Source organism: Taudactylus pleione, unplaced genomic scaffold (genome assembly GCF_031769625.1).
Source record: "Taudactylus pleione unplaced genomic scaffold, aTauple2 ptg000311l, whole genome shotgun sequence".
Classification (NCBI taxonomy): Eukaryota; Metazoa; Chordata; class Amphibia; order Anura; family Myobatrachidae; genus Taudactylus; species Taudactylus pleione.
The window spans coordinates 672,850-696,905 of record NW_028284712.1 but is presented as its reverse complement, the minus strand read 5'-3'; the positions used below and the strand labels follow the sequence as shown (position 1 = coordinate 696,905).

General features: G+C 51.1%; 1 protein-coding gene across 1 annotated transcript in view; it reads right to left on the bottom strand.

Moving 5' to 3' along the window:
* The window catches only part of DCAF12 (DDB1 and CUL4 associated factor 12), a 45,636-nt gene that overhangs the window by 6,797 nt on the left and 14,783 nt on the right, over positions 1-24,056 (bottom strand). Inside the window, exons 6-8 of the mRNA XM_088442393.1 lie at positions 18,311-18,376; positions 17,437-17,599; positions 3,742-3,914 (exon numbers count right to left, since the gene is read on the bottom strand). Coding sequence (XP_088298519.1) covers positions 3,742-3,914; positions 17,437-17,599; positions 18,311-18,376 — 402 coding nt within the window. The remainder of the gene's footprint in view (positions 1-3,741; positions 3,915-17,436; positions 17,600-18,310; positions 18,377-24,056) is intronic.

Below are 24,056 nucleotides of genomic sequence, written 5' to 3'. Positions count from 1 at the left end.
TGTGACACAGGGGTAAATTGCAAGAAATTGCGAGATACCCCGAGTTCAAAAGGGCAGTATGGTGAAGTAACTCCAAGCGAGTGACGACAATGGGGCCCGCCCGGCGATCCTCAAAGCAGAGGATCCTGAGAAACAACGCCCTTTAAGGGGGTCGTGCAAGGGGCCCGGCACCAGATGGTGCCGCATACGAAAACCTTTCTGAGTTAAAATCCTCCGCACTAATTCCTGCAGGCTATGACTTGCAGGATAGCAATAATGGGTGCAGAATCGTGTGCAATCTCCTGGTCAGATATATCTGACTATCTTGACGGAAATATTAAGCAGCGCCATACCGGTCCTGACTGACGCTAAGATTAGCTGCAGGAACCCATTATCAGCGTACGCAACTCACAGTTCCATCTAAAATATGGCAACGTGCAGCACGCAACAGTATGTGACAAACCTCACAGATATTAACAAATATATATATGTGAGGTCTCAGAACCACCCCAGGTACACCTGTATTAGGGCAGATAAAGAAAAGGGATAGATATACACTGACAGGTGAGAGAAAAAGCAGACAGTCAGCACTAGCATAAGTCACATACAATGCAGAAAAATATATATACATACATAAGCATGACATATAATATACTGCACAATGTCGCTACATTCAACTGCCCAGATTCAGTGTCTGGGAAGGCTATAGCGCTGTGTACACTCACCCAAAATGGCCAGGTACGCAGGGGGACTGGGCTCACTGACATCCTAAGAGTTCTGCAGCACCACAGAGAGAAAATGGCCGCTGGAGACCTCAGAAGAAGCGTGGCCCGCGGAGGAAGCAGCTCAGCGACGCCAGACTGTATTATTGAAAGGCGCGCTGAGCTGAGGGGAGGAGCCGCTAGACAGGGAAGGCTTCCTCCCCTGGCTAGCAATTAACCCCCCGGGATGCCGGCTCCCGCTGCCGCTATAATCCCTGGTGGGCTGTGGACACGCGGGGTATGCCTCCATGGAGGGGGAGCCCGCCGCCACCGCTAGCGCCTCCGGTCTGTCCCCAGAGACCGGAGGCATAAGGCTGCATGTACACGCGGGTCACCGCAAGCAGTGACCACGCGACTTACCTGTCCCCGTCGATCCGGCAGCAGCCCAGGGATTCCTCCAGAGCCCGGCTAGTACAGACTCTGGGGTCCCGCTGCGATCCCCAGATCTGTACTGGCGTCGCAGCGCCGGCGGGGTGTAGGAGCGGCAGCTCAGACGTCCATTGGACAGTCTGATGCTGCCGCTCTGAAGAGTAGTAAAAAAAAATAATAAAATAAAACTCTTTTAAGCTTAGGGGCTGCTAAGCAGCCCCCCTGCAGTAACGGTGACCCGACTCCGGCCGGGCACCAACTTAAACTGAGGTGCCTCTGGCTGGGGGGCGGGGTTATAGGGAGAGTGGACCCAAGTGCATCCTGGGAGCTAAAAGCTTTAACTGCGTGGTGCCCGGATTTGGTTCCCAACCTATACCCCAAGGTCAACCCTGTGGACCCCCTATGGACCCTGAAGTAGAAAGAGTGAGATATCTCTCTCACCTGACCATCTTGGTGACACCACCATGCTGCACTGCAGGGGGGGAAGATTTAAAATGTGCAGAGAGATTTAGATTTGGGAGGGACGTGTCCAAACTGACATCTATATTGTAGAGTAATAATAAAGCTGTGCAGTATTTGTGGGCTTCATGCAAAATCAGCCAGTATTTACCCCACATGTAAAAAAAAAATGTATGTATTTACACCCCTTGCATTGCAATATGGATTGTCCAGGTACACAGTTAAGTGCTATTTCTCACTCTATTCCCAAAGCTGAATCAGGCCCTTAGATCCTTAAGCTGGCCACACACTAGACCAACTTTCATCCAACCATCCAACTAGTTGATTGGTTGGAATGAAAATCTGGTAACGTATGAGAGTAACTGATGATCAGCAATTTGCTCCTAAATAACAGAAAACAGATGAAAATGGTCGTCAGACAAGTTTGTTAAATGTTTGATCTAAACAATTTGTTCAAACAACAGTTTTTGTCCATTTTCCGGCTTTCGGGAGCAAATTGCTGATTGTCATTTGCTTGCATACCTTACCAGATTTTCATTCCAACCAATCAACTAGTTGTATGATTGGATGTAAGTTGGTCTAGTGTGTGGCCAGCTTTACTCCTGCCCTTTTTTACTGGTTCCAACACAAACTTCAAGAACGGAGTGTTCACCTGCTGCCTAATATGCCTTGCCCCTTGTCAGGTGCCATTGTAATAAAATAATCAATGTTATTCGCTTCACCTGTGAATGGTTTAAATGTTATGGCTGATCGGGGTAATTCCACTAAAACAGATGCTGTGAAAAACGGTCGGATGCACAATAAGAATTTGAATGTTGATCTGTTGTTATTTACTGGGGACAGACTTATGCTGCGTACACACGGTACGATTTAAATGAACAATTACGATATCGTTCATCGTTAATTTTTATGCTGCCAACAATCCGCATTCCCACATGGACGATGATAATATCGTTAATCGTCCAATCATGCAGGCCAACCTGGGCGATATCTATCGGTACCTGCAGTACGGGAATGGTCGTTGGCGATATTGTTGGTGTGTGGATGAATGATATCTTATAAAGGTCAGCTGTAAGTCTGACCACGTTTGTTACTGTTTAATATTAGGATGTGCAGCCCAGCCCCTCACTTTTTCCTATGTGTGGATGGATGATATCATTCAACCAACACACCGGGAATTTCAAGGGAGATCGTTCAGCAATATCGAACGCTCAACAGATCGTCCCCTGCGTATGCAGCATTAGAAACCTCGAAATAGGGCAACTCATGCGCCAATAGCAGCAAACTGGTACTAACGTGACCTTCACAAAACTGGCAAGAGAGAATGATCCACTTTGGTCCCAGCAAAAGCAGCCTATGTGGCCAGGATTACTCACTTCGGGCATCTTAAGGCACACATCCACTGCACGCTTAAAATGAGCGATTGAACGATAACATTCATTAATCGTTCGCAAATCGTTCAATAAAATGTCTAAAAACGACCAGCGATGCGCGCTCCCGCTGGTCGTTTTTAGACATCCATCATCGGCCAAACATGCTAAACAACCTGACTATAACGTCAGGTTGAACATGATAGGGAATGATTGATGTGCCTGCACTGAACGACTGCTCGCTCAGTGTAGGTACAGCACAGACAGTCAAACGACTGCACAATTACAATGTCGTAATCGTGCAGTCGTTTTGAGGTCTGCTAGTGGATGTGTGCCTTTAGCCTACAGAATCAGTGTCAACTCAGGCCCAGTACAGTGTTTAAATACTTAATTCGTGCCACAGTTGATTCAGCCCACTGTGCTTAAGCACGGCTAAACTTAATTTCTGGACTGTTAGAGGGCTTGATGACTGGAGACGGCAACCACTGTCCAAGATGATCATTAACAGGTTCAAAAAGGTGTCTTACAGCTCGGTGTTACTAATAATCATTATGACCAGCCAGCTGTAGATAAACCTTTACTCAGTGGGTGCACGGCTTCCCCCGGCTAGGACGAGAGCGTAGATTATCACCAATATAAAACACAGATCGAAAATTGGCGTTATAGTGAGGGAGACATGTAATGGAATAAATACATTTTCAATGCATGTTTGTGCAGAGAACACACCTGGGGGGGAGTGAGGCGTTATTATAAGACGCGTGTAACAAGATTCTCTATACATTGTCCTGGCTATAAATACTCACCAGCCAGCCTTTCCCGGTGCTCAGTTTCACCATCTCGCCTTTGCACTTGGTAGTTTGGACATTGCTGATGGCATCATCCAAAAACCTCTGAGCTCGGATGTCATAGAACAAGAGGGAGCCCTGTCCTGTCCCCACAGTGATTATATGCTCGTAGAAGCTGACGGAGCGAATACCTGCAAAGATGCACCAGTATTAGTCACACGCAAGGCTAAGGGAGCATGTACATCCAGAGTCTGCAAACAGTGCACGCTGCCATATTGTGTACTGAGCCGTTCACCGTGAGAAACATTCCCGATCCCTACAGAACGGACAGTATGTAGCCACAGATATGTTCCTAGTAATTGGATTTGTTGCAGTTACGATTGGTTCTGCCCACAAAATGATAGATTTGGCTGCAGACAAGGGCACTTTCAGCACCGAACCAAAAGACTAACATTGCCCCGAATAGACATAAACATCAAAAAACAGTTACAGAAGATTCACGTAAGCGTTGCAAGACATCCAACAAACAAGCTGCATTTAATGACAACCTCTGGGACACTGAGTGGTCAGGACACCCTACAGATGTGTCCTCCATATTTGCTGCAGTCGTGCCAAAAAGCCCCCCTGGCCGCGTCAGGTCCCAGGAGACTCTGCTATATACAAGTGTCACATATCACATTAATCAGCACAGTCTGCTGGTGCATCCTAGTGGCATCGCATTGAGACTTAGACGCAGTATCGGCAAGTCGCGTTATGTGGCATTTTGAGGCTAAGTGTATGGACACATCTGTACCCTTCATTTGGACCCACCAATATAATGATATACTGAAATAAAATTGTGTGTAGAATATGTGAACAGGTGGTGGATAGGAAGACCAGACACCAAACAGTTAAGCTTTTGCAATCCCAGAATGCTCCGGTCCTTCGCCCCCTATACCCCACCCCTGAGCCAGAGACAATCAGTTTGTCAACAAGCCCACGGCAGGAGTAGGATAGGAGAGAAGGAAGACTGATATCCTGAAGAATCACTCTCACACAAGGAAACCGGTGACCAAGAAACATAACCCACAGAAGCCAGGTGTGTCAGGGCGTGTGCCCTGTGGACCCTATGGACTTCGAAGAAAGAGTTAACAAAGGTAAGTCTACCATAACTCTCCTTTTCTTCTTTAGGATCCATAGGGCGCCACAGGGAGACAATGAGGATGTCCCAAAGCTAGGGTCCTTAGCCGAGAGGAGAATCCGGCATCCAAATGAAGCATCCTGAGAGGCAAATGTATTGAAAGCATAGAACCTAAGAAAGGTATGGACAGAAGACCACTTGGCCACCTTGCAAAGCTGTTCAGCAGATGCGCCACAGCGGGCTGCCCAGAGGGACCCACAGAGCGAGTTAAATGGGCCGTGACAGTAGCAGGCACAGGAAGTCGTGTCTGTGAGTAAGCCTGTGAGATAGCCATGCGAAGCCACCTGGCCAGCCCTTCTTGTGGAATTATTTAACAGATTCTTATATAGCGCAGCATATTCTGTTGCGCTTTACAATTGGAAACATTTATAGAACAAAACTGGGTAATAACAGACAGATATATAGGTAGGAAGGCCCTGCTCGCAAGATTACAATCTATAGGGAAATAGGCTTTGATACACAAGGATAGGTGCTATATATTGCATTTTGGTAAAGCCAGAATGCACAGTTTCTTGGTTGGCTGCATGAACCAGTCACACAAGAATGTCGGCCAAATGTTATGAGGATGTGAGAGAAAGACGATGTGTGAGATTGTGTGTGGACTGTAAAAAGGGATGTAATTAGACATGGAAGCTATGAAGGTTATGTGGGCGGTTCTGGAATCTGATAAGCTTGCCTGAAGAGGTGAGTTTTCAGGGAACGCTTGAAGGATTGGAGACTAGATGTAAGTCTTATTGCGTGTGGTAAGGCATTCCATAGAGGGGGTGTTGTCCGAAGAAAGTCCTGTAACCGTGAATGGGAGCAAGTAATGCGAGGGGATGAGAGACGCAGATCTTGTGTTTGGTTAATGGCCTTATGTGTAAGTAAAATCATTTTGTATTGAATACGGTAGAAGACCGGCAACCAATGGAGGGACTGAGGGTTTCATTCATGACGCTCGTAAGCGGGTCGATGGTACCCAAATGGAGGGAGCTCCGTCGTGCGCAAGCGCGAGACCCGGATAGCGACAGCCAGGCTGTCGCTCCGGGTCTCGCACCAAAGGGGGCGTGCTGTCGATGGTGAGTGACAGCATGCCCCCTTTGATGGGCGTGCCGGGGGCGTGGCTGCCAGACGGAGGCGTTCCCATGTGAACGCCTACCGTCTGGGGCCGGCCCCACTGACATCACTAGTGATGTCAGTGGGAGTGAGCCAAAATCACTCCAGGGCTTGCAGCAGCGAGACCCTACCGCAGTGTCTCGTCGCAAGCCCGATGGTCGCGATGGTCTTGACCATCATCATGGACGCTTGCATAAGCTGTGGGTGGTAACCCACAGCTATGCGAGCGTCCAAAAGGCCACTCCAAATTTATATAGGACGGCCCTGATTGAGAGCGTCCGGCTCTGAATCAGGGCCTGAGAACGGGGCAGCAGACGATGAACGTTTGGCACGGAAGATCAGCCTTCCAGCTGCATTAATAATGGATTGTAATGGCAATAGCCTCTTTTTTGGGAAGACCAGTAAGGAGACTATTGCAATAGTCAATGTGGGAAATAATAAGTGCATGGATTAGTTTTTGCAGTGTCTTGTGTAAGATATGGTCAAATTTTTTAGATGTTTTTTAGATGTAGGTAACATGATTTTGAGACAGATTGAATGTGGAGAACAAAGGACAGTTCAGAGTCAAGGATGACACCAAGGCAGCGAGCTTGTGGAGCAGGATGGATTGTCAAGTTATCAACCGTGATCGAGAGATCAGGTTGGTAACTGTTCTTGACCGGCGGAAATATAATTAATTCTGTTTTAGAAATATTAAGTTTCAGATGGCGAGATGACATCCAAGATGAAATGGCAGAAAGACATTCAGTGACACGGACCAATACAGATGGTGATAAATCTGGGGAGGATAGGTAGATTTGAGTATCACCTGCATACAAATGGTACTGAAATCCAAAAGAGCAGATTAGTTTGCCAAGAGAGGCGGTATAGATTGAGAATAACAAAGGACCTAAGACAGAGCCTTGCGGTACTCCAACTGAAAGAGGTAGCGAAGAGGAGGCAGAAAAATGAACAGTAAAAGAGCGATCAGATAGGTAGTAAGAGAACCATGAAAGAGCTGTGTCCTTAAGACCTAGGGATTGTAGTGTTTGTATGAGGAGAGACTGGTCAACAGTGTCAAAAGCAGCAGAGAGATCCAGAAGAATTAGGAGTGAGTAATGGCCTTTAGCCTTGTCAGTGACCTGATCATTTACTACCTAAGTCAGTGCTGTCTCTGTGGAGTGTTGGGAACGAAAGCCGGACTGAAGTGGGTCCAATAAGTTGTGTGAGTTTAAAAAGTGTGTGAGGCGGTTGTGGACAAGTCACTCAAGTAGCTTGGAGGGGCATGGGAGCTGGGAGATAGGACGGTAATTTGAGAGTGTGTTAGGTCAGAATTTGTTTTCTTTCAGAATGGGAGTAATCACTTCATGCTTGAACAGTGATGGAAAGATGCCAGTAGAGAGACAGACTGAAGATTTTAGTTAGGGTTGGAATAAGCACAGGAGACAGAGCTTTACTGATTTGTGAGGGTATAGGATCTAGAGGAGAGGTAGTACAGGAGGAGGATGAGAAGAGTGTAGATACTTCATCTTCGTTTGTGAGGTCAAATGAAGAGAATGAACCAGATGGTTCAGGTAGGGAATTGAGCAGGTCACTAGCTGAGGAAGAGCATACCATTTCATTTCAGATATTATCAATCTTGTCCTTAAAATAGGAAGCAAGATCATGTGCACAGATAGTAGCAGGTGGGTTGGGTGAGGGATGGGTAAGAAGCAGTTTTTAAAAGTATTAAAAAGTTGCTTGGGGTTAGAGGCTTGAGCAGAGATTAGAGATTGAAAATATGTTTGTTTGGCAGTGTCCAGAGCAGTACGAAAAGAGTTGTAGATAGTCTTATATGTGAGGAAGTCACTTGGAGTACGAGACTTTTGCCACTGATGTTCTACTTTACGTAAGAGTTTTTGTAGATGCCTTGTTTAGTTAAATGCCATGGTTGACGTTCAAGTCTACGTGATGTGTGATGGGTAGCTGGAGCTACTTCATCAAGGTCTTTTTCTAGAATCTGGTTTAGGTGTGATGCAGCAGTCTCAGGAGAAGTGAATGCAGAAATTGGTGAGAGGAGTTGTTGTAAAGAGGTAGATAGTTGTTGAATGTTACTAGCATTAATATTTCTACGGGTTTTAGGAGGTTTGGGTGATTTCAATGACATAGAGGTTGATGCAATGGAGGAGAGTGTGCAGTTGAAAAGGTTGCGATATGAGAGAGGGAAAGGAGCATTAGTGAAATCATAAAATTGAGCACAGTCTGGTTAATACAAGATTAAGGCAGTGGCCTCCTGATCAGTAGAGGAGTCAGTCCATTGGGAGAGGCCAAGAGAGGTTACAGAGACTAGTCTGGAGGCATGAGGGGATTGTGGACTGTCAATGGGGGTATTGAAGTCACCCATAATGATGGTGGAGATGTCTGAGGATAGGAAGTGAGGGAGCCAGGCAAAAAAATGTTCCAGAAATTGTTGCGGTGGCTCAGGTGGGCGATAGCAGCAACTCGTAGAGAGAAAGGGGTGAACGTCCTGGTAGAATGTACTTCAAATGATGTAAATGTGAGTGATGGTGCCTGTGGGAGAACTGTGTAAGTGAAGGATTGGGAGAGTAATATTCCTACCCCGCCTCCTTTACAATTACCAGGCCTGGAGGTGTGTGAGAAGTGCAGGTTACCATGTAAAAGTGCAGCAGGGGAGACAGTGTCTGATTGTGTTAGCCATGTTTCTGTTATTGCCAGAAGGTCGAGGTTAGTTGAAATAAAGAGATCATGGATGGATGTTAGTTTGTTGCATACAGAGCGTGCATTCCATAAGGCATATTTTAGTGACTTGGAGGGTGAAGGGAGACACGCAATGTTTATGAGGTTAGCTGGATTTATAGTTCATTGTGAGTGTGGCATGTGGGTTGGGCCTGGGTTTGGTGATATGTCACCAGCTAATAGAAGCAACAGGAGAGAAATATAAATATAGTTGTGGGATTTGTCTGAAAGTTTTTTATGCCGACAGGTTGTGGATGTTATTGTCAGTGTGTATAGATAAGTAAAAAGCTCATGTGTGTTTGTAAGAGGAGAGTAGATTAATGAGGCAGCAATATGTACAGAAGGATGAGCTGCATGGAGAGTAAAGAATGTAGTCCATATAGGACAAAGAGGGAATCCGTTTTCCTGATGGAACTTGTACGGTCCACGTAGATCCTTAGAGCATGGACCACATCCAAGGAGGCCTCACCCTCCGAGAGGTCTGGTGATTTGAAGGCTGGGACCACAATTTCCTCCTTAATGTGGAAAAGAGAAACAACCTTGGGAAGAAAGCAAGGGCAAGTTCGAAGAACATCCCTGTCCTGATGAAAGGGAGCGACAGGAGAGCACCCCTAAATCGGAGACCCTACGGGCAGACGCGATAGCCAGAAGCAAGTTTTCGCACGGAGCCATTTGGCGTCCACTGAATACAGGGGTCCAACAGGAGGGCTCTGAAGTGCTTGGAGAACCACTGACAAATCCCACGGAGCCACTGGAGGGACAACGGGAGGTTGAATACGGAGGACACCCTGAAGGAAGGTGTGAACATCCGGCAGTGGAGCAGTTCTGCGCTGAAACCAGATGGAGAGAACAGAGACGTGCACCTTCAAAGAGGCTTGGCGGAGTCCGAGATCCAATCCAGCTTGAAGGAAGGCAAGTATTTTCTAGAAACCCGAAAAACCCGAGGGTCAAGGCTTCTGCCAGCACACCACTGGAAGTATGTATGCCATGCTCAGTGATAAATCCGGGTGGAGGCCAGCATAACAGCTGTGAGCATGGTCTGGACCACAGAGTGAGAAAAAGCCTTGGACCTTAAGGAGGGATGTCTCAAGAGCCACGCTGTGGACATGGACCCTGAGACAACAGGTCCGGACTTTAAGGAAGTGGTAAAGGAGCGCCTATGGAGAGGCTCTGAAGCTTGGAGTACCAATGTCGTCTGGGCTAAGCCGGAGCTACCATCAGGACAGTGCCTCCGTCTTGTTTGAACTTCCGAAGAACTTGAGAAAGAAAGGAGACTGGAGGAAATCGGTACGCAAAATGGAAGGTCAATTTCAGTACGAAGGCTGCTTCGGGATCCCTTGTCTTCCATATATCAGAAGCTTGCGATTGTGGCGAGAGGCCATGAACATCTGGGAGGCCCCACTTGTCCACCAAGAGTTGAAAGACCTCTGGGTGTAGAGGCCACTCCACGGCATGCACGTCGTGATGGCTGAGGAAATCCGCTTCCCTATTGAGAATCCCAGGGATGAACACAGCGGAGATGGCATTCTGCCCATGTGAGAATGCGCGATACCTCTGCCATTGCTGACCGACTTCGAGTGCGTCCCTGGTGATTGAGGTAGGCCACCGCCCTGGCATTGTCGGACTGTACTTGTCTGCCCTATAAGAATTTCCTTAGACAGAGTGAGATCTTTGTAGAAAGCTCCGAGTTTTAGGACGTCGATTGATAATCTCGTCTCGTCCGTAGTCCAGCGACCTTGGAAGTTGTGCTGGCCGGTCACTGCGCCCCACCTGCAGAGGCTGGCATCTGTGGTGAAGAGTACCCATTCTGGGATACAAAAGGGGCAAACCCTTGTTCAAATGGGACGTCTGCAAACACCAGGAGAGGGACAGGTGAACTTCCAGAGAGAGGATCAACGTCTGAGACATGATCAGATGAGCCAGCCCATTCCACCTGGATAGGATTAGGTGTTGTAGGGGCCTAGAGTGGAACTGAGCGAACTCCACCATGTCGAAGGTGGATACCATGGACCCCAAGGTCTGCATTGCTGAGTGAATTGACACTCAGCGACCGTGGAGTAACCTGCGCACCCGTTACTGCAGTACTGAGATCTTGTCTGCTGTCAGGAAGATTCAATGACCTCCACCCTGGCTGAATTTAAAACACCGATTCCCTGGCCTCTAGCACCAGTATATATGCCCTGGTGGTCTAGTGGAGTCCCGGACGGACCAGTGTCCACGACAGCACCTCTGGCAGTCTGTCCCGAGACCGGAGGAAAAACTGCCAAACGCGAGCGGTAACTCACCTTACCTGTACCCTAGAGTCCTGGCTGCAGACTGGGGGTCTACCCGTGGGGCCCGCCAGCAAGGTCCCCGGGAGCCCGGCCGAAAGTACCAAGCTGAGGGCTGGAGTCACGACGCCGCGGAAAAGTGATGGAGCGGGCACAGACATCCAGAGGACAGTCTAGTGCTGCTTGCCCGTCAGTAGTAAAAATATAATAAATCATAAAAATAAAAGCATGGCCCCTGTTCTAATAGTGATCCGGCTCCTGCCCGACACCAAGCAAAACTGATTGCCTCGGGCTCAGGAGTGGGAAGGACCGAAGCATTCTGGGATTGCAAAAGCTTAACCGTTTGGTGTCCAGTTTTCCTATCCACCACCTACACCCCATTGTCTTCCTGTGGAGCCCTATGGACCCTGAAGAAGAAAATATGAGATATGGTAAGAACTTACCCTTGTTATCTCTATTTCTACGAAGTCCATAGAGTTCCACAGGATACCTTGGGGTATAGGTGTGACGTCAGTCGCTGGGCACCATAGAGTTAAGCTTTTCAGCCTCCGAGGATGCACTAGGGTCCCCCTCCTATACCCCGCCCCCGAGCCAAGGCACCTCAGTTAGTTATCAAGCCATAGGCCGGAGGAGGAGAAGGAAGAGAGAGAAAAAAAGATCTGGACACATACAAGAATCACATTCTCACCAGAGGGAGACGGAAAACCGGTGACCAGAGCAAAGCCCATCCGCAGCACAGGTGCGACAGGGCAGGAGTCCTGTGGAACCCTATGGACTTCGTAGAAATAGAGATAACAAGGGTAAGTTCTTACCATATCTCATATTTTCTACTTCAGGGTCCATAGGGTATCCACAGGATACCTTGGGGATGTCCCAAAGCAGTATCCTTCAAAGGTGGGGACGCTCCTGTGCAGAAAGGAGAATCCACCGCCCGAAGGAAGCATCCTGAGAGGCGAAGGTGTCAAACCTGTAATACCTCACGAAGGTATGGACAGAGGACCACGTAGCAGCCTTGCCGATCTGAACTGCTGAGGCACCACGTCGAGCTGCCCACGAAGGACCCACAGACCTAGTGGAATGAGCCTTCAGAAAAGGAGGAACCGGTAGGCCTTCATGAAGATAAGCTTCAGAATAGCCATACGGATCCAGGCTGCCAAAGTTTGCTTTGAAGCAGGCCAACCCTTTTTACGGAAGCCATAGAGGACAAACAAAGCGTCCGACTTCCTAAACGAAGAAGTGCGGTCAACATAAGTCCTTAAGGCCCGCACAACATCCAAAGAGGCCTCACCCACGGAAAGACCCGGTGAGTTAAAGGCCGGAACAACGATTTCCTCGTTAACATGAAACTGGGAAACAACTTTGGGAAGAAACTCGGGCCGAGTACGGAGCACTGCCCTGTTCCCATGAAAAACCAAGAAAGGGGGTCTACAAGAAAGAGCCCCTAACTCAGAAACCCGTCTGGCCGAAGCAATAGCCAGAAGGAAAACAGTCTTAGCTGTTAGCCATTTAAGATCCACTGAGCCCAGTGGTTCAAACGGCGGTCCTTGGAGAGCCCTCAGGACCACAGCCAAATCCCAAGGCGCCACAGGTGGAACAAAGGGTGGCTGAATGCGGAGAACACCTTGCATAAAGGTGCGCACATCCGGGATTGTAGCAATCCTACGGTGAAACCAGACAGATAGGGCCGAAACCTGTACCTTCAAAGAAGCAAGGCGAAGCCCATGATCTAGTCCCGCTTGCAGGAAGGCGAGAATCCGAGACAGACGAAACTCCCGCGGTGCATAACCTCTCGGTCGACACCACTGGAAGAACGTATGCCACACGCGATGGTATATCCTCGCGGAAGACGGTTTCCGAGCTCGCAACATGGTACGCACCACAGAGCTGGAAAACCCCCGGGACCTCAGCATGGCCGTCTCAACAGCCACGCCGTCAAAGACAGCCGAGTCAGGTCCGGGTGAAGACAAGGACCCTGAGACAGAAGGTCCGGTCGTAGCAGCAACCGCAGAGGACTGTCCACGGACAGACCCTGAAGGTCTGAGAACCAGTGCCGTCTGGGCCACACGGGAGCTATCAACAGGAGCGTCCCTCCTTCCTGTTTGAATTTCCGGATTACCCGTGGAAGAAGGGAGACCGGAGGGAACAGGTATGCGAACCGGAACGTCCACCGGACGGACAGAGCATCCACCAGAGACGCCCCTTCATCTCTTGTGCGAGACCCGTACACCGGCAACTTGTTGTTGTGCCGGGACGCCATGAGGTCGATCTCTGGAAGACCCCACCTGTCCACCAGCAGTCGAAAAACGTCCGGGTGCAGGGACCATTCCCCCGGATGAACGTCCTGGCGACTTAGAAAGTCCGCCTCCCAATTTAGCACTCCCGGGATGAAGACCGCTGAAATGGCCGGAAGATTGCGCTCCGCCCAAACCAGGATCCGAGAGACCTCTACGAGAGCCGCCCGACTGCGAGTTCCTCCTTGCCTGTTTATGTAGGCCACGGTGGTAGCGTTGTCCGACTGGACCTGCACCGGGTGACCCTGGAGAAACCGATGTGCCTGCTGGAGAGCATTGAAGACCGCACGGAGTTCCAAGATATTTATTGGAAGCTCCGCTTCTGTCGGCGTCCACCTGCCCTGGAACAAGTGTGGACCCGAAACTGCTCCCCAGCCCCGAAGACTGGCGTCCGTTGTCAACAGGACCCAATTTGGAACCCAGAACGGACGTCCCTTGTTGAGCTGGGTCGTCTGTAACCACCATGCAAGGGACAGGCGAACCTCCGGGGCGATCACAATCGTCTGGGACTTCAGAGACTGAGGCAGCCCATTCCACTTGGACAGGATTAGGTGCTGCAGAGGTCTGGAGTGAAACTGGGCGTATTCCACCATGTCGAACACCGACACCATGGAGCCCAGTAACCTCATCGCCGAGTGTAGGGACACCCGGCGGCTGTGCAGACAACTGCGCACCCTTGCCTGTAAAGCAGAGATCTTGTCCTCCGTCACGAAGATCCTTTGCTGTCCCGAGTCCAATAAGGCTCCAAGATGCAGAATCCTCCGAGACGGGATTAGAGTGGACTTCTGCCAGTTGAGTAGCCAGCCGTGCTGTTGCAGCAGTGCAACGGTCTGGTCCAAGTGGCGTAACAGGAGCTCTGGAGATCCTGCCACCAATAACAGGTCGTCCAAGTACGGCAACATGCGGACTCCCTGCAGCCGCAGAGAAGCCGCCATGACCGCCATCACCTTGGTGAAAACACGTAGTGCTGTCGCCAGGCCAAAAGGTAATGCCCGAAACTGGAAGTGGTCGCTGCGGATTGCAAACCTGAGGAACTGTTGATGGCGCAAAAGAATAGGGACATGCAGGTAAGCGTCCTGTATGTCCAATGACACCATGTAGTCCCCAGGTTCCAGCGCCAGAATGATGGACCGTAGGGTCTCCATCCGAAACTTCGGAACCCGCAAAGACTTGTTGAGTGCTTTGAGGTTGAGAATCGGACGATACGACCCATTGGGTTTCTGTACCAAAAATAGATTTGAATAGAAACCCTAGCCCCTCTGGGAGAATGGAACAGGCACTATAACTCCAGCCTGGAGCATAGTGTGCAATACCTTCCTCAGCTCCGTAGCCTTGTTCCTGTCTGATGGTAGACCCGTGGTGAAGAATCGAGCCGGGGGTCTGTGTCGGAAGGAGAGGGCGTATCCGTGGGAAACCACCTCCAGAACCCAAGTGTCTGTCGTAGTGGCCGACCAACACTGGGCGAACTGCAGCAGGCGGCCTCCCACCCTGGGATCCCCCAAAGAGAGGCCCGGACCGTCAGGCCGCAGGCTTGTCATCTGGCTTGGGAGCCGGACGTCTGGTACTCCATGCCTGCTTCCGGGGCTTGGCCGATTTCTTAGGGCCAGCCTGTCGAGGAAACGACTGTGGTTTGGGCCTGCCCTGAGCCCTAGATGACCGAAAGGACGATGGTCCAGAACCAGAAGGAGCAGCGGCCGACGGGAGACAAGCCGATTTGGCTGCCGCCAGCGTGGCCACAATCTTATCCAGATCCGTACCGAAGAGAACTTCTCCGGTAAACGGCAACGCCTCCAGACCCTTTTTGGAATCTGCGTCCGCCTTCCAGGATCGCAGCCACAAGGTGCGACGAGCAGCCACCGCTGCTGAAGAAATTCTAGACACCAGAGTACTAATGTCTAGGGCCGCTTCGTTGATGTAAGTGGCCGAATCACGGAGATTACCAATCAACTCCGCCTGTTCGGCCGGACAGTCGGAATCAAAAGAAGCCTCTAATGAATCCGCCCAGCGCTCCATCGCTCTAGCAACCCAGCAAATGGCCATAGCCGGCCGTGCTGCCCCCCCGCAAGGGAATAAGCGGACTTCAGGCAGATCTCCACCTTGCGGTCCGTAGCATTCTTAAGGGAGGACATGGATGGCATCGGCAATGTGGCACTACGGACAAGACGGGTCACGTGAGAATCCACCTGTGGAGGGGATTCCCACTTTGCTAAATAATTATCCGCGAACGGATAAGCCACCGCCAGGCGTCTCTGCGGCTGGTATCTTTTGCCAGGCTGTTTCCACGCCTCCTCTAAATGGTCCACCAACTGACCCGAAAGAGGAAAGACTGTGGCATCGCCCTTCACATCTTTGAAAAAGGCATACTTAGATTTAGCCGCTGGGGGAACTTCGTCCTCAATCACCAAGGCTGTGCGGACCGCCCGAATAAGTCCAGGAATATATACTTTGGACTTAGCATCAGTGTCCTTAGCGTGGAGAGGTTCCTGATCGTAAGGATCCAGAATCTCCCCATCATCAGACGTCCCCTCGTCATCCTCATAAGGAGCCGACAGAGACGCCACCGGCCGTTTATGCGGCCGCATCACAGACTCCCCTTGCAACACATCCGACAAGTGCTGTACAGAACTCGTCAGGGAGTTAACCCACGCTGGCTCCTGAGAAACCGGGAGCGGGGAAATAGGGAGACTGTGGGGTACCACCAATTGTCGTGGCAAACCCTGCATGGGTGACGACACCACTGACTGCTGGGACAAACCCATCGGTGTAAACGCGGGCTGCGGAGCTAACTGGCCCACTAAGGCTGTAAGCGCCTGAGCGAAACAAGCCCAGGGCGGCTCCTGTACCGGTGCTGTAGCCGTAAGCAGCCGCGCCATGGACAAACACTGCCGGCAAAGGCCCTCCGCGCTACCCTCCCCCTCCGCTAACGGTACTTTACACGTAGTACACTGTAGCCGGAGGGGAAAATCACTTTCGGACATGATGGCACCACGTATGTGACCTCTCTCACCAATTATATCTTAAATAGGCGAGAGACCACCCTGCAGCACTGCACCGCAAGGGCTTAGCAGAAAGAACAGGGACAGTAATAAAGCTGACAGTTTAGAGAAAAGTTACAGGCAGCAGCGCTAGCACAGTCACATACAATGCAAAGAAAATCAATTCCTGCACTAACAGCGCTGATCACTCAACTACGCAGACACAGGGCCTGGTAGGACACAGCGCTGCATACACAGACCTGACCACAGCGGAGAAGAGGTATGCGGGGGGACCCAGACCACGATGCTTCCGTCCAGCGCTTCCAGCAGCGTTCACCATGCGTTCTGGAGAAGATGGCCGCCGAGGAGCAGAGAGGAGGCTGGCCTGGGGGAGGAGCGCTGCCACAGGACCAGTCGCAGCATGCAGAGAGGGCTGTGTGCAGCGGGGGAGGCGCCGGCTGTGAGACAGGGAAGGCGCGCTCCCCTGGCATGCATTTAACCCCTGGGACGCCGCAGCGCTACCGCTCTGCTGCGGTCCGCTGTCCCAGGGGGTAGTGGAAAGCGCAGGTTGGTCGCCTGGCTCCACGCTGCAGCCAGTCCCCAGGGAGCCCCCTGCCTGGGGACTTAGGACCATGTGACCAGCGGGGACCCACCGCGGGACCTCGCTGCTTACCTTTGTCCCCCTTGGATCCGGCCATGGTCCGGAACATCTGGGGTCACCGCTAGCTGTGACCCCAGATGCTCACCAGCATCCCCGGATCGGTACCGGCGTTCTGGTATCGGCGGGGGTGTAGGGAAGACAGCATGGACGTCAGGACTGACTGTCCATGCTGTACATCCAGATGCGCAGCCACAGCTGCACTGAAGAAAGCTTCAGGGGCTCTTCTAGCCCCCACTCCGACAGGTGCACCCGACTCCGGCCGGGCACCAAACTAAACTGAGGTGCCTTGGCTCGGGGGCGGGGTATAGGAGGGGGACCCTAGTGCATCCTGGGAGGCTGAAAAGCTTAACTCTATGGTGCCCAGCGACTGACGTCACACCTATACCCCAAGGTATCCTGTGGATACCCTATGGACCCTGAAGTAGAAAGTTAATTATTTTGCGCTAGAAGAGCAATCTATAAAATACAAACAAAATGTATAACGAGGTATAGACCTCCGCTCTGCATGATGTCAGATTGGACTCACCGCTGCCCTGTTCCCGGCAGTACACGGACCGGACATTCTGGGGCGGCTGCCTCGGGTCTAGGAAAGAAACGTGCGCCTGCGACCCCACGGCGTACACGGACCACTCCAGGCCGTAGGCCAGGCACACGTTCTCCCTGCAGTACGGTAACTTGGTGGAAAGCAGCTGTGCACAATGAGAGACAGGAAGATCAGTTGGGTAGTCGACAAATAGCCTAAAGCTGGCCACACGCTAGACCAACTTACATCCAACTAGTTGATTGGTTGGAATGAAAATCTAACGTATGAAAGCAAATGACAATCAGCAATTTGCTCCCAAACACCGGAAAATGGACAAAACGGTTGTTTGAACAAACTGTATAAATCAAACTTGTCTGAACGACCATTTTCAAATGTTTTCTGGCATTTAGGAGCAAATTGCTGATCATCAGTTACTCCCATACGTTACCGGATTTTCATTCCAACCAGCCATCTAGTTGGATGGTTGGATGAAAGTTGGTCTAGTGTGTGGCCAGCTTAACAGGAGGCAAAACATCCTGCGTGCAATCTCCATATACTGTTAATTACTAAACGTTTCTGCATTATATTCTAGATAATCATTAGTCCCATAAAAATGTTACATGTACATCTCCATCAAACACCAGCTATCTCGCTGGAAAGTTTTTCTTGTACGAATAATTAACAGCCAGCGTAGGTCTGTAACTACAGCAGTGCAAGGCCTCAGTTTCACATCATTCATCGGGACTATGGGGAGATGTGAGAGCGATGTGGGTAAACAGAATAAAGACATGGACTCTAGGGCATGGTTGGCGCTTGCACTTATAAATGAGTTTACTGCGCAGATCTCACAGAAGGGAAACACGCGCTCCGCATATACCTTGGTTAATGTGTGTTCCGCCTTCCACAGGTGGAAGTAGCCGTCCAGGGACACGGCGCCCAGTTCCTGCAACAAAAACACAGTCTGGTGAGACAGTGGCCGGACACTGCGGCAGTACTGGAGCCCGATAAGCCCTCCAATAATGACTGACAGGTTAGAGGACGGCTGACAATTATATTAGAAGTTCCTATTTTTGAAGCTACGTTTCTACCGACTCCACCCAAAATTGTCTAATCCCAACAGCCGGCTTCCCGACTGCTTTATCCCGGCAGGAGTTAAATGACAGGCGTCTAAATCTAGACGCCTGTCATTTTACCGACGCCGGGAGAGTGGCGCCTGGCACCCCGAGGTTAGGTTTAGGGCTCCCGGGTGGGACATAGAGTTAGGCACCCCTCCGGGAGGTTAGGGTTAGGCTAGGGGGAGGGAGGGTTAGGAACCCCCCGGAGGACTTAGGTTTAGGCACTTAGAGGGGGATTAGGGTTAGGCACTGGGGGGAAGGTTAGAGTTGGGCACCCCTAAGGAGGGAATTAGGTTAGTGAATACCTACCTTAGGGACGATCGGTATTCCGTAAATAATACAGATTCCCTTCACAGCACTGGGAAATACTACAAATCTCAGCAACACTAGAGGCTGGCATGCAAGAAACTGCATTAAGGTGAAGCGGCCACTGGCTGCGGAGGCACAAACTGAAGGGTAATTTATGTACGATCGACAATAGGTTCATTCATGGTAACAGGTCAGCAAGTAAATGATCATTTCACAAAGAGAGACTGACTGACAATCGCAGGTAACTTTCACTACTGAGCGGTGGCAACAGGCAGAAAGTGACTTCAGCAGTAACAAAGAGGAACAAGGGGATTCTGGGAAAGGAGATAAACTTCCCAGCAAGGGTGTAGGAACAAGAAGGAGGAGCCAGCAACACAGAAAGACGTTAGCTACAGGAGGTGTCCAAATACATCCAGCCGGGATATTACATTGAGGATACCGGCACTAGGGAATTACCGCGCCGGCATCCAGATGCCTGTCAGGATCCTGGGAGCAGCAACCCAGGCCCTGTCAGAATCCCGGCGCCGGTATTCTGACGGGGGAACGGGGACGGGGTAGAGTTAGGCACAGGGGAGGTAGAGATATGGGGTAGGAGAAGGATATCCTAACCCTGTCGGGATGCCGAAGTCAGGATTTTGACCACTGGTATCCCGCACTCAACCACATCTAGCCTCCTTGTGCGTTCATTTAAACAGTTCTCCTAGACGCGCCATGCCGTGTCGCGACTCGGTAGTGCAGAGCGCTTTTTTGTGAGACTTTTTCCCTTATAATGAGGCTTATTTGCAATGTGAACAGGACATACAAGCAGCTTCTGCTGAGTAAAATGATATGCGGCATGCCTATATTCTGTGTGTGACTGCGGGTGTATCTTCATGCGAAACGCTACGTTACAGTGTCACAGCCGCTGACAATGCAGATAATATGAGATATGGTAAGAACTTACCCTTGTTATCTCTATTTCTACGAAGTCCATAAGGTTCCACAGGATACCTTGGGGTATAGGTGATGACGTCAGGCATCGGGCACCGTAGAGTTAAGCTTTCAGCCTCCCAGGATGCACTAGGGTCCCCCTCCTATACCCCGCCCCCGAGCCAAGGCATCTCAGTTACGCACCAAGCCATAGGCCGGAGGAGGAGAAGGAAGAGAGAGAAAAAAAGATCTGGACACACACAAGAATCACATTCTCACCAGAGGAAGACGGAAAAACCGGTGACCAGAGTAAAGCCCATCTGCAGAACAGGTGCGACAGGGCGGGAGTCCTGTGGAACCCTATGGACTTCGTAGAAATAGAGATAACAAGGGTAAGTTCTTACCATATCTCATTTTCTACTTCAGGGTCCATAGGGTATCCACAGGATACCTTGGAAATGTCCCAAAGCAGTATCCTTCAAGGGTGGGGACGCTCCTGTGCTGAAAGGAGAATCCACCGCCCGAAGGAAGCATCCTGAGAGGCAAAGGTGTCAAACGCGTAATACCTCACAAACGTATGGACAGAGGACCACGAGGGACCCACAGACCTAGTGGAATGGGCCCTCACAGAGGATGGAACCGGCAGGCCTTCATGAAGATAAGCTTCTGAAATGGCCATATGGATCCAAGCTGCCAAAGTTTGTTTGGAAGCAGGCCAACCCTTTTTACGGAAGCCATAGAGGACAGACAAGGTGTCCAACTTCTGAAATGAAGAAGTGCGGTCAACATAAGTCCTTAAGGCCCGCACAACATCCAAAGTGGCCTCACCCACTGAAAGACCAGGTGAGTTAAAAGCCAGCACAACGATTTCTTCGTTAATATGAAACCGGGAAACAACTTTGGGAAGAAATTCAGGACGAGTGCGCAGCACTGCCCTGTTCCCATGAAAAATCAAGAAAGGGGGTCTACAAGAGAGAGCCCCTAAATCAGAAACATGTCTGGCCGAAGCGATGGCCAGAAGGAAAACAGTCTTAGCTGTTAGCCATTTAAGATCCACTGAGCCCAGTGGTTCAAACGGCGGTCCCTGGAGAGCCCTCAGAACCACAGCCAAACCCCAAGGCACCACAGGTGGAACAAAAGGCGGCTGAATTCGCAGAACACCTTGCATAAAGGTGCGCACATCAGGGATTGTAGCAATCCTACAATGGAACCAGACAGACAGGGCAGAAACCTGCACCTTCAAAAAAGCAAGGCGAAGCCCATGGTCTAGTCCCACTTGTAGGAAGGCTAGTACTCTAGACAGACGAAATTCCCTAGGTGCATAACCTCTCGGCCGACACCACTGGAAAAACGTATGCCACACACGATGATATATTCTCACGGAAGACGGTTTCCGAGCTCTGAGCATGGTTCGCAGTACAGAGCTGGTAAAAACCCCTGGACCTTAACATGGCAGTCTCAACAGCCACGCTGTCAAAGACAGCCGAGTCAGGTCCGGGTGAAGACAGGGACCCTGTGACAGAAGGTTCGGTCGTAGCGGCAACGGCAGAGGACTGTCCACGGACAGACCCTGAAGGTCCGAGAACCAGTGCCGTCTGGGCCATGCGGAAGCCATCAACAGGAGCGTCCCTCCTTCCTGTTTAAATTTCCGGATTACCCGTGGAAGAAGGGAGACCGGAGGGAACAAGTATGCGAACCGGAACGTCCACCGGACGGACAGAGCATCCACCAGAGACGCCCCTTCGTCTCTTGTGCGAGACCCGTACACCGGTAACTTGTTGTTGTGCCGGGACGCCATGAGGTCGATCTCTGGAAGACCCCACCTGTCCACCAGCAGTTGAAAAACGTCCGGGTGCAGGGACCATTCCCCCGGATGAACGTCCTGGCGACTGAGAAAGTCCGCCTCCCAGTTCAGCACTCCCGGGATGAATACTGCTGATATAGCCGGGAGATTGCGCTCCGCCCATACCAGGATTCGGGACACCTCTATGAGAGCCGCCCGACTTCGGGTTCCTCCCTGCCGATTTATGTAGGCCACGGTGGTAGCGTTGTCCGACTGGACCTGCACTGGGTGACCTTGGAGAACCCGATGTGCCTGCTGGAGAGCATTGAACACCGCGCGGAGCTCCAAAATGTTTATTGGAAGCTCTGCTTCTGCCTGAGTCCACCTGCCCTGGAACTGGAACAAGTGTGAACCCGAGACTGCTCCCCAGCCCCGAAGACTGGCGTCCGTTGTCAACAGGACCCAATTCGCCACCCAGAACGGACGACCCTTGTTGAGATGGGTCGTCTGCAACCACCAGGCTAAGGACAGGCGAACCTCCGGAGTGAGCACCATCATCTGGGATTTTAGAGACTGAGGCAGCCCATTCCATTTGGACAGGATCAGGTGCTGCAGAGGTCTGGAGTGAAACTGGGCATATTCCACCATGTCGAATACTGACACCATGGAGCACAGTAACCTCATCGCCGAATGCAGAGACACCCAGCGGCTCTGCAGACAACTGCAAGGCAGAGATATTTTCCCCCGTCACAAAGATCCTTTGCTGTCCGAAGTTCAATAAGGCTCCGAGGTGCAGAATCCGCTGAGACGGGATCAGGGTGGACTTCTGCCAGTTTATTAACCAGCCGTGCCGTTGCAGTACCGCAATGGTCAGGTCCAAGTGGCGTAGAAGGAGCTCTGGAGATCCTGCCACCAAGAGAAGGTCGTCCAAGTACAGTAGCATGCGGACTCCCTGCAGCCGCAGGGAAGCCGCCATGACCGCCATCACCATGGTGAAAACACGTGGTGCTGTCGCCAGGCCAAAAGGCAATGCCCGGAACTGAAAGTGGTCGTTGCGGATTGCAAACCTGAGGAACTGTTGATGGCGTAAAAGAATAGGGACATGCAGATAAGCGTCCTGTATGGCCAACGACACCACGTAGTCCCCAGGTTCCAGCGCCAGAATGATGGACCGCAGGGTCTCCATCCGAAACCTCGGCACCCGCAAAGACTTGTTGAGAGCTTTGAGGTTGAGTATCGGACGATACGACCCATTGGGTTTCTACACCAAAAAGAAATTGGAATAGAAACCCTAGCCCCTCTGGGAGAATGGAACAGGCACTATAACTCCAGCCTGGAGCATAGTGTGCAAAACCTTCCGCAGTTCCAAGGCTTTGTTCCGGTCTGATGGCAGACCCGTGGTGAAGAATCAAGACGGGGGTCTGTGCCGGAAGGAGAGGGCGTACCCGTGAGAATCCACCTCGAGAACCTAAGTGTCTGTCGTGGTGACTGACCAACACCGGGCGAACTGCAGCAGGCGGCCTCCCACTTTGGGATCCCCCAAAGGGAGGCCCGGACTGTCAGGCCGCAGGCTTGTCATCTGGCTTAGGGGCCGTACGCCTGGTACTCCAGGCCTGCTTCCGGGGCTTGGCCGTTTTTTTGGGGCCAGCCTGTCGGGGAAAGGATTGTGCTTTAGGCCTACCCTGGGCCCTATATGGCCGAAAGGACGACGTACCTGAACCGGAAGGAACTGCAGCAGACGGGAGACATGCCGATTTGGCTGCCGCCAGTGTGGCTACAAATTTGTCCAGGTCCGGACCAAATAGAACTTCTCCGTTAAAAGGCAACGCTTCCAAGCCCTTTTTGGAAACAGTGTCCGCCTTCCAAGATTGCAACCATAAGGTGCGACGAGCAGCTACAGCTGCCGAAGAAATGCGAGACGCCAGGGTACTGATATCCAAGGCCGCTTCGTTGATATAAGTGGCCGAATCCCGGAGATTGCCGATCAACACCGTCTGTTCAGCCGAACAGTCGGAATCGAAGGACGCCTCCAAAGTGTCAGCCCAGCGCTCCATAGCTCTGGCAACCCAGCAAATGGCCATAGCCGGCCTAGCTGCCCCCCCCTGCAAGGGAATAAACAGACTTTAGGCAGATCTCCACCTTGCGGTCCGTAGCATCCTTAAGGGAAGACATGGATGGCATGGGTAATGTGGCACTACGGACTAGGCGTGTCACATGAGAATCCACCTGTGGTGGGGATTCCCACTTAGAAAAATAATTATCCGCGAACGGATATGCCACCGCCAAACGCCTCTGTGGCTGGTATCGTTTGCCAGGCTGTTTCCACGCCTCCTCTAAATGGTCCACCAACTGACCCGAAAGAGGAAACACTGTGGCGTCACCCTTAATATCCTTAAAAAAGGCATATTTAGATTTGGACACCGGAGGATCTTCGTCCTCAATCACCAAAGCTGTGCGGACTGCCCGAATAAGTCCAGGAACATACACCTTGGACCTAGCATCCGCCT